Raw genomic sequence first — 10,166 nt, 5'->3', positions numbered from 1 at the left:
CAGGGAAGTGGGTCCTCTGGTCTCCTTCCTGCCACCAGAATTTTGAGGGCCTTGTTTCTCCCACTGCAACTTTTGACCCATTCCTGGGTTCCTTCCTTCCCTTTCTCCCTCCCTCCCTCCCTCCCTCCCTCCCTCCTTCCTTCCTTCCTTCCTTCCTTTCTTCCTTCCTTCCTTCCTCCCTTTCTCTCTCTCTCTCTCTCTCTCTCCTCTCTCTCTCTCTCTCTCTCTCTCTCTCTCTCTCTCTCTCTCTCTCTCTTTCTTGACAGAGTCTCACTTTGTCACCTAGGCTGGAGTGCAGTGGTGCAACCCCAGCTCACTGCAACCTCTGCCTCCCTGGTTCGAGCGATTCTCCTGCCTCAGCCTCCTGAGTAGCGATTCTCCTGCCTCAGCCTCATGAGTAGCTGGGATTACAGGCACCTGCCACCAGGTCTGGCTAATTTTTTGTATTTTTAGTAGAGTCGGGGTTTCACCACGTTGGCCGGATTTTAGATGAGAGTTTCTTCACCTCAGCAGTACTGTCATTTTGGAGGGCAGAATTCTTTGTTGTGGTGCACTGTCTTGTCGCAGGGTGTTCAGCGTCCTAACCAAACTCTACCCACTAGATGCCATGGGCGCTTCCCAGTGGTGACAATTAACAAAGTCTCCAGACAGACCTACGTGTCCCCTGAGGGGCAAAGTTACCTCCACTTGAAGACCAGTGATGTGCTGGATGGAGACTAGTATTAAAATAATAATAGAAATCATAATGTAACTCATGTACTTAAGGTAAGTCGTTTTTGATGGAACATTTATTTCAGTTAATAATATTTGTATATGTCTGTCCTGGTAGTTTTTTTTTTAAACTTTTTATTTTGATTTAATATCAGAGTTTGAAAAATTTGCAAAAGGAATTAATACAAAGACCTCTGATTACCCCAGATTCTAACGTTTCCACATGGGCTTTCTCCTCCCTCCTCCTGAGTCCCCCAGCCCCTGCTCCCCGCCTTTCTCTCTCCCCGCCCAGCAAGCTCCCTAGGAGCACAGCACCACTTATGACAAAAACATCATTTTCTTTTCTCTGAGGCGGCATTCCTGACGTTTGGATTTAGGCTGATAAGTGACAGTTACAATCATCCTTGCCTGTGTTGTCCTTCCCATGTTAGGTCTGTCATGCCATGTGTGTCTGCAGTTTATAACAATCTATATCATACATGCCTTTTGAAAAGTTTTGAAAACTTATCCAGTGAATCCCTGAGCACCAAATGTTCTTTTGTGTTATTTTTCTTTATTAGGCTATTATTACTTTATTCAGAATCTCTCTCTCTTTTTTAGAGCGAGCCTTTCTTTCTTGCCTAACCTAGAGTGCAGCGGCGCAATCATAGCTCAGTTCAGCCTCGAACCCCTGGGCTCAAACAGTTCTCCCCCTACCACCGCCCCCGCCGGGCTTCTGGGCATGGTTAACTCTCTCCTGGAACCCTTGGGGCTGGGAGGTGGGAGGGGATCTTATTCCTTCCAGCCCCGGGAGCGCGCTTCGGGCCTCCAGATTGGCGCATTTCGGGGGCAGAGCGGGCCGAGGGGCGGGGTCTCAGCAAGGCTCCCTCTCTACCCTCTCTGGGCCTCTCACAAAGTCTGAGCCCCGCCCCGCCGAAGCCTGTCTGCAGAATCCGCAGCAACCAGCACCATGCCCATGACACTGGGGTACTGGAACATCCGCGGGGTGAGCGAGGGTCCGCTGGGCGGTGGGACGGGGGGCGCGGGGGTGGGGAAGTGTGGAGCAGCTGCGGGACGGGCTCTAGGGAAGGTTCCTCTTCAGCGCTACCCCTCACAGGAGGGCCTGTGCTTGCCGCTGTGTGTGCGTGTGGCGGGGCGGGGTGGGGGGAGGTGTGAGGCAGGAAGGAGAGGAGGCGATGGGTATGTGCAGTGTAAACTGGGGGCTCCCCTTGTGCAGAGAAGTCCCCAAGTCAGGGACCCTCCATCTCTGACCCGAGCTGCGGGCCATCTCTCCCAGCTGGCCCACTCCATCCGCCTGCTCCTGGAATACACAGGCTCAAGTTACGAGGAAAAGAAGTACACAATGGGGGATGGTAATGGCACCCTCGTGTCTGGGCCCTGCCCACTCACACTAGGCTGGCACCAAGCAACCCATGGTGGCCACCTGTGGCTGCCTCTGCAGGCCTCTCCTGCTGGAGCTGCAGGCTGTCCCTTCCCTGAGCCCTGGTGAGGGAGCCCTCTGGCCTTGCAAGGCAGAATGCTGGGGTGGGATGCTGAGCCCCCTGTCTGATTGGGTTGGGTGTCCCTTAGGGGTTGCCTAAACCCTGGAAGCCTTAGCCTTGTGGGATCCAGAGCCCTCAACGAGATTCTTTCTCTCTGAACCCTGGGATGCGGGGCTGAGTGGTCAGATTCTAGATCCCCCTGTCTCAGGGGTCTTGCCACTGGCTCCTTGGGAGGGTCCCGGGGAAGGAGGGCTGGGCTCTGGGGAGGTTTGTTTTCACTTCATCTTCCCCACCACAGCTCCTGACTATGACAGAAGCCAGTGGCTGAATGAAAAATTCAAGCTGGGCCTGGACTTTCCCAATGTAGGTGCAGGGGAAGGGGCGGTTTTGGGGGCAAGTGCAACGTGTCTCTGACCGCATCTCCTCTCCCAGCTTAGAGGGGTTAGGATCCGGAGTCTTCTGCCCAATTCCTGTCACTCCTGGCTGTCTACACAGCCCTTCCATGATGATCTGTGTCAAAGCTCATTCGTCCATATGACAGTTTTCTTATTTCAGGCCTGCCATGAGCAGGCACAGTGAGTGCTGAGTCTCCTCTCTGCCCTTGCTTATGGGAAGGGGATGCTGGGGAACCTGGTGGCCCAACTGAGCTTCCCCGGTTTCCCATTCATCCAGCTGCCCTACTTGATTGATGGGACTCACAAGATCACCCAGAGCAACGCCATCCTGCGCTACATTGCCCGCAAGCACAACCTGTGTGAGTGTGGTTTGCTGCAGTGTGTGGGGGGAAGGTGGCCTCCTCCTTGGCTGGATTGGGGTGCGATGCTGAGAGTGAGTCTATGTTTTGTGGGTGGTAGGTGGGGAGACCGAAAAGGAGAAGATTCGGGAAGACATTTTGGAGAACCAGCTTATGGACAACCGCATGCAGCTGGCCAGACTCTGCTATGACCCAGATTTTGTGAGTCTCCCACCCCACTCCCAGTCTCCCCTTTCCCTGCAGAGTTTTGATCGGGAGCCAAGACTCTGGTCCTGCCATCTACATGGGTCCTGTTTTCCATTTGAACTCTTTAGTGCTACTCATCCTTCAAGCTATTTCCTATACTGCCACCAGAGTGACCCTCAAACCCCAAAGTCATGTCAAATAAAACCTCTAAATCAATTCCCCACCAATCTACTTACAGAATCCTGACTCTCCAGGTATGAATTCACTCTCTAGACAGTAATGGTTACTTCCAGAGTCCCCTCCATCTCTGACCCATGACGTCTTTCCAGATTCTCTCTCCCAGTGGTTTGGACCATCTCTCCCAGTGGTTTATATCATCTGCCTGCTTTGGAATACACAAACTATGAGGAAAACAAGTGCAAAACAAAGGAATCTAATGGCACCTGCAATTTTGGTGTCTTCTGAGTGCTCTCTTGACATACACTGAGATCAGCGAATTTTCCTAACAGGCAGCTTAGGGGCAGCCAGAGGCTTCTTTTTCCCCTCCTTTCTTCTACTCATCCTCTGAATATCTCCTTATCTTTCCAGAAACCACTCAATGGCAATTGTATTCTTCTGCTGCCCCACTAGGAGGAACTTTCTACTTCTTTCTCTGAGCTCCTTTAGTTCTTTGCATCCTTGATTCTGCTCATATCTGGGTCCAGAGCCTGCCAGGTGCTCAGGTGCTCCTGGGGCTGACCCAGAGGTTGTTGGGAGGTCAGTGGGGACAGATTTAGGGACAGTGTCACATTCCACTCTGCCATCCCATCACCTCAGGAAGACTCCAGCTACCCAGTCAGAGTCTAATAAATGCTGATATATCCAATCGAAGCCTGGGCACTGCCCCAGTTCCAGCTGTGGGGAAGATGGCTGCTTGCCCATGGCCAGCTGGGGCCATGCACAAATCTGGGAGGCCACATCTGTGCAGGGAGCTTTTGTCTGAGGGTGGTGACAGCTGTTTTCTGCCTCAGGAGAAACTGAAGCCAGAATACCTGGAGGGACTTCCTGAAATGCTGAAGCTCTACTCACAGTTTCTGGGGAAGCAGCCATGGTTTCTTGGGGACAAGGTAATGGGGGCATGTGATGGGGACAGTACAGATTTGTCATACTTCCTATATTATGGAGGTTTCAGCCCACATATCCTTGGCCTTATTCAGATCACCTTTGTGGATTTCATCGCTTATGATGTCCTTGAGAGAAACCAAGTATTTGAGCCCAGCTGCCTGAATGCCTTCCCAAACCTGAAGGACTTCATCTCCCGATTTGAGGTGATGCCCCCGTCCTCCTTTCTCTTTATGTCCCTTATTCCTTTCCCTCCTTTGTGATGCTTTCCCAGTCCTGAAGCTACACAAAGAATAACTCGCATTTATGGCCATGCGCGGTGGCTCACGCCTGTAATCTCAGCACTTTGGAGGCTGAGGCAGGCAGATCACCTGTGGTCAGTAGTTTGAGACTGGCCTGCCCAAATAGTGAAACCCCATCTTTACTAAAAAAACAAAAATTAGCTGGGCGTGGTGGTGAGTGCCTGTAATCCCAGTTACTCAGGAGGCTGAGGCAGGAGAATCACTTAAACCCGGGTGGTGGAAGGTGCGGTGAGCCAAGATTGCGCCACTGCACTCCAGCCTGGATGACAGAGTGAGACTCCATTTCAAGTGGAAAAAAAAAAAAAAAAAGAATAACTTGCATTTATTGAGTGCTGGCTTCATGCCACGAACTGTGCCCAGAACATTATACCTATTGCGTGGAATTTGAAATTTATAACACTCCTACAGGGTGGTAGAATCGTCTCCCCCATTTTAGAGATAAGGAAACTGAGAATGAGAGAATCAGTCCTTCTTCAGGGTCTCAGAGCCAGTGGAGGCTGTGCTGGGCTCCCTGTGAGCCTCTGGATCTATGGGCAGCAGTCGGAGCTCTCCCTTTTGTGACAAAAGAAAAAGCCTCAGGCCTTGTCCAGCCTGGGTTTCACAGCCCAGGACATTTTGGAAGAGGCAGAGCACTTCAGGACCACGGATGCAGCTGGCAATAGTAGGACTGACACATAGTAGCATTGATGTTGAATAACTAAACCCACAGGCAGTATTTGTAGCTACCTCCAGAAGCTTTGTACAATCAAACCCCCATGTGGGGAATCCTGAGAGCCAGAACTGTGGCTGGAGCTGGATTAGGGTACATATGTGGGTGTCCCTGTTGAGGAGCTTATGCTGAAATGCCCTGTGCTGGGGCACTTTCCTTCTTTACCTCTCTTCCTCTTTTTTTTTTTTGGAGACGGAATCTTGCTCTGTTGCCCAGGCTGGAGTGCAGTGGAGTGATCTCGGCTCACTGCAACCTCCATCTCCTGGGTTCAAGTGATTCTCCTGCCTCAGCCTCTTGAGTAGCTGGGATTACAGGTGTATGCCACCACATCCAGCTAATTTTTGTATTTTTAGTAGTGATGGGGTTTCGCCATGTTGGCCAGGCTCATCTCGATCTCCTGACCTCAGGTGATCCACCTGCCTCAGCCTCCGTAAGTGCTGGGATTACAGGCATGAGCCACCGTGCCTGGCCTCTTCCTCTCTTTTCTCCCTCCAGTGTTCCACGTGTTCCCCCTGTGAGATGAATGGCACGCTGATTTTACTCCTATTCACTGACCTTCTCTGCATGAGGCAGGGTGTGAGGCACAGTGGGAGATGCATAGATGACTGACCCATCCTGAAAATGAGTACAATGAGAGGCCTGCAGGCAAAGCAGCCTGTGAGGTGTGTGCTGAACTTGTTTGAGAGCAGCAAATCCTACATTACTACAGATTTGGGAATTTGAGGCATTAGTCCATCAGGCTTCTGAGCCTTGAATCTGTTTCCCTTTTCCACTCCCCATCAAGAGATCTGCTTGCTCAGCTAGTTCCCATCAGCTCTGGTTCTGTGGTTCTGGTCCAGGCTGAGTGGCCTTGGAGTTATATAAGAGGTGGTGGGAAGGGAGGGGTGGAGGAGAGCGGAGGGCTATGGGCTGTGATGTGCCAGGGTCAAGCCTGTTGCCCAGGCTGGAGTGCAGTGGCATGATCTCGGCTCACTGCAACCACCGCTTCCTGGGTTCAAGCAATTCTCTGCCTCAGCCTCCTGAGTAGCTGGGATTACGGTTGCCCGCCACCATGCCCGGCTAATTTTTGTATTTTTAGTAGGGATGGGGTTTCACCATGTTGACCATGCTGGTCTCGAACTCCTGACCTCAGGTGATCCACCCACCTCGGCTTCCCAATGTGCTGGGATTACAGGTGTGAGCCACCATGCCTGGCTGGATCTTTCTGAATACCTTATCTGGGCATTCAATCCCGGTAAGATTGTGCACAGCACATCTGAGTGTCTTGTAGCCTGATCTGCAGCAGCAGGGCTGGAGATGCCATGGGTTAGGGCACAGTGAGATTTTACTCAGGTACTAGATAGAGAACTTTGGACTTTCTGCTTTAAGGGGAATAATTAGAGCCTAGTCTCGCCTTTCATTTTCTTATGCGCTGCCACCCCCCATTCCACTTTCATCCAGGTTTTACTGAGACATTGGGTGAGTGTGTTGTGAGCCCGTTTGTTCTGCTGGAGGTCCCTTCTGTGTGTCTACACCCAGACAAGCCAAGAGCCTCCCTGTGGAAAAGGAGACTGTTTGTGCAGTCAAGGGGTGACAGGGCCCGGTGTGAGGGGTGGTGGGGCAGAAGAAGAAGAGATTTTGGCAGAAAGAGGCCAGAACCAGAGAGAGACAGAACCAGGCTACACTGTAGCCCTGTTCCCCTTACTAGGTATTTAAATGTGAGGTAGTTGCTGAACTTCTGTTTCCCACATCAGAAACGATGGTAATAGATTCAGCCTTGCAGAGCAGTCAAGTGGATTTTCTAAGCTTGTATTATAATTTCTCTTGGGTACAGAGCAGCCAGCACAGTGTAGAATTTCCATAAGTGTTAGCTGTTACTGTGGTACAGCATTACTTAAAGGAAGCTGGAAGAGTTAACTCTGCAGATCTGGGGACCCTAAGAGGCTGTGTGATGTCCCAGCACTTGAGCCCACGTGGAAAGGCTGTGGCCAAGGCTCTGACCTGCTGTGTCTGCAGTGGGGCTGTCCTCATAGGCAGCTGACCTTGAGCTCTGGCCTTATTTTCCCCCGTCTCAGGGCTTGGAGAAGATCTCTGCCTACATGAAGTCCAGCCGCTTCCTCCCAAGACCTGTGTTCACAAAGATGGCTGTCTGGGGCAACAAGTAACGCCTTGAAGGCCAGGAGGTGGGAGTGAGGTGCCCATACTCAGCCCTCTGCCCAGGCTGTGGAGCGCAGCTGGACTCTGCATCCCAGCACCTGCCTCCCCATTGCTTTCTCCTGTTTATTCCCATCTTTACCCCCAAGACTTTATTATCCCCACTTCACTTCCCCTAAACCCCTGTCCCATGCAGGCCCTTTAAAGCCTCAGCTACCCACTTTTCTTCATGAACATCTCCCTCCCAACATTACCCTTCGCGGCACTAAAGCCAGCCTGAACTTCCTTCCTGTTAGTGGTTGTGTCTGCTTTGAGGGGCCTGCCTAGCCCCTCGCCTGTGGAGCTCAGCCCCAAGCTGTCCCCGTGCTGCATGATAGAGCAGCATTGACTGGTTTACAGGTCCTGCTCCTGTAACATGACCCCTGCCTTAGGCCTACCTGATCGAAGTAAAGCCTCAATCACATTTGCTGTGTCTTGTCTTATTTGCTCCTGGCCATCTACCCAGACTGTCTGTCTGTCACTGCCTCTTCCAAGGGACTGGCTGGTGATCCTGGCAGTGGCCGGGTTCTAACGGAGTCTGCTGGGCATAGTAAGGCGTTTGACAATTCTTGCTCCCATTTCTGACAGACTCAGAGCAGGAAGCTCCCTGAGGCTCTGTGGAAAGAATGTCTCTTTCTGGGCCTGGGTCTCGCATTCATTCATCCAGCCTTACTGAGTGCTTTCCATAATTACCCAGAGCTTGTGTCTCATTGAATAGGACCCCAAGGGGGTGGAATCTCCATCAGAGAGAACCAGGGTCGCTTTTACCTTCTCCACTATATGACTGCATCACTTCTGTTAGGTCTCCAGGACCCAATCTCTATTGTTTTCTCAGATGGCTTCCAGGTACTCTCTCCAGGCTTGCTGCACAGCTGTCATCAGGACGTTCTCTCTGGGTTTACTTCCTCTGTTTCCTGGGTACCTGTGAGAGAAATATCTTTAGTCCTTACACAACTGAAAGTGTCTTTACATGCTTACTGAATACTCTGGCTGATGTTTTAGTCTGTTCTCAAACTGCTAACAAAGACATACCCGAGACTGGGTAATTGATAAAGGAAAGAGATTTAAAGGACTCACAGTTCCACAGGGCCTAGGAGGCCTCATAACCATGGCAGAAGGCAAATGAGGAGCAAAGTCACATCTTCCACGGCAGCAGGCAAGAGGGCCTGTGCAGGGGAACTCCCACTTATAAAACCATCAGATCTCGTGAGATTATTCACTACCACGAGAACAGTATGGGGAAAACTGCCCCCATGATTCAGTTATCTCCACCTGGCCTCCACTCTTGACACCTGGGGATTATTACAATTCAAGGTAAGATGTGGGTGGGGACACAGCCAAACCATGTCAGCTGGGGATAGAATTCTATGATGAAAACCTTCAGACCTCTAATAGACTTACCCACTCTTTTCTGAAATTGAGCATTTCTGGTGAGTAGGTGGATGCGTCTGACTGCATCCTTTGATTTTTTAAAGTTATTATTTTTATTATTTTGAGAGGGAATCTTACTCTGTTGCCCACGCTGGAGTGCAGTGGTGTGATCTTGGCTCACTGCAACGTCCCCTTCCTGGGTTCAAAGGATTCTCCTGCCTCAGCCTCCCGAGTAGCTGGAACTACAGGCACGCACCACTGTGCCCAGATAATTTTTGTATTTTTGGTTTAGAGACGGGTTTTCACCATGTTGGCCAGGCTGGTCTCGAACTCCTGACCTCGTGATCCACCCACCTCAGCCTCCCAAAGTGCTGGAATTACATGCATGAGCCACTGCGCCTGGCCATATCTTTTGCTTTTTTACTTAAGCTTCTACTGTTTGTCATTCTGAGGTCTATAATTCCAAAGACTACGTGGGGATCTACAGGTTGATGTCTTCCTGACTCACATCCTTGCCGGAACATTCTAAGCATAGGCTTCCTCCACCCTGACAGCAATCCCATAGCTTTATCTGCATTGCATCTTCTTGAAGTAATTTAAAATCTCACTGGAGAGTGAGCTGCTTCAGAGGAAGAATCTCATAGCTTAGCAGTTCCTAAGCTGCGATGACAGAAATAGTTGTTGAGTCTGTAGGTCAGATATTCATGCAAGGCTCAGCAGGGAGAACTTGTTACAAATCAACAACGGTCTCTTCTCCAAAAACTATATATCCAAAAATACGACTAATCAAAAAATGAGTCAGAATTTCAACAAGCATTTCCCAAAAGTGAATATCCAAATGGTCAATAAGCTCATGAGAAGGTGTTCAACATCATTAGACAGCAGAAAGTTAAAAACCCGTAGATCCTACTGTATCCCCACTAGAATGGCTGACATTGAAAGGACTGACAATTGTTGGTGATTTGTGGAGTAACTGGAACTGTCATGCCTTGCTGGTGGGAGAGCCACTTTGGAATACTGGCAGTGTCAGCTGTGGCTAAACATACATCTGCCCAGGACCCAGAAGTCCTGCCCTACAGGAATGAGTCCTAATGGATTCTCAGAACCAGGTATAATGATGTCAAAAGCAGCTTTATTTTAAATAGCCAATAACTGAAAACAATCAAAATTCCATGAGTAGAAGAATGAACAAATGAACTGTGGTTTATGAACATAATTCCATCATTCGTATAATGGAATACTTACTCCGCTATAATAAAAATAAACGTGCTAACACTATGTGCAAAAACATGGATGGGTCTCACAGATGTGTTCAGTAAAAGGATCCAGACAGGAGAAAGGACACACGATCTCATTCCACTTACACAAAAATCAGGAGA

The 10,166-nt window shown here is 50.1% G+C and overlaps 1 protein-coding gene across 11 annotated transcripts in view; it reads left to right on the top strand.

Moving 5' to 3' along the window:
- Positions 1-1,601: 1,601 nt before the first annotated feature.
- The window catches only part of LOC102146720 (glutathione S-transferase Mu 2), a 27,876-nt gene continuing 19,311 nt past the window's right edge, over positions 1,602-10,166 (top strand). For 2 of the 11 annotated variants that reach the window (XM_073999763.1, XM_073999770.1), the window contains exons 1-7: positions 1,602-1,696; positions 1,988-2,063; positions 2,491-2,555; positions 2,865-2,946; positions 3,047-3,147; positions 4,143-4,238; positions 4,329-4,439. In XM_073999763.1, the coding sequence (XP_073855864.1) occupies positions 1,661-1,696; positions 1,988-2,063; positions 2,491-2,555; positions 2,865-2,946; positions 3,047-3,147; positions 4,143-4,238; positions 4,329-4,439 (567 nt within the window). In that variant the 5' untranslated portion in view covers positions 1,602-1,660. Of the gene's footprint in view, positions 1,697-1,927; positions 2,064-2,490; positions 2,556-2,864; positions 2,947-3,046; positions 3,148-4,142; positions 4,239-4,328; positions 4,440-5,739; positions 5,907-7,298; positions 7,841-10,166 lie in introns of those variants that run through there. The other 9 variants (XR_012416798.1, XR_010588224.1, XR_010588236.1 and 6 more) reach the window with 9 other exon arrangements.

Source organism: Macaca fascicularis, chromosome 1, assembly GCF_037993035.2.
Source record: "Macaca fascicularis isolate 582-1 chromosome 1, T2T-MFA8v1.1".
NCBI classification, from domain to species: Eukaryota; Metazoa; Chordata; class Mammalia; order Primates; family Cercopithecidae; genus Macaca; species Macaca fascicularis.
Note: the sequence above shows the minus strand (reverse complement) of the source record. Positions and strands in the feature narration are given on the sequence as shown.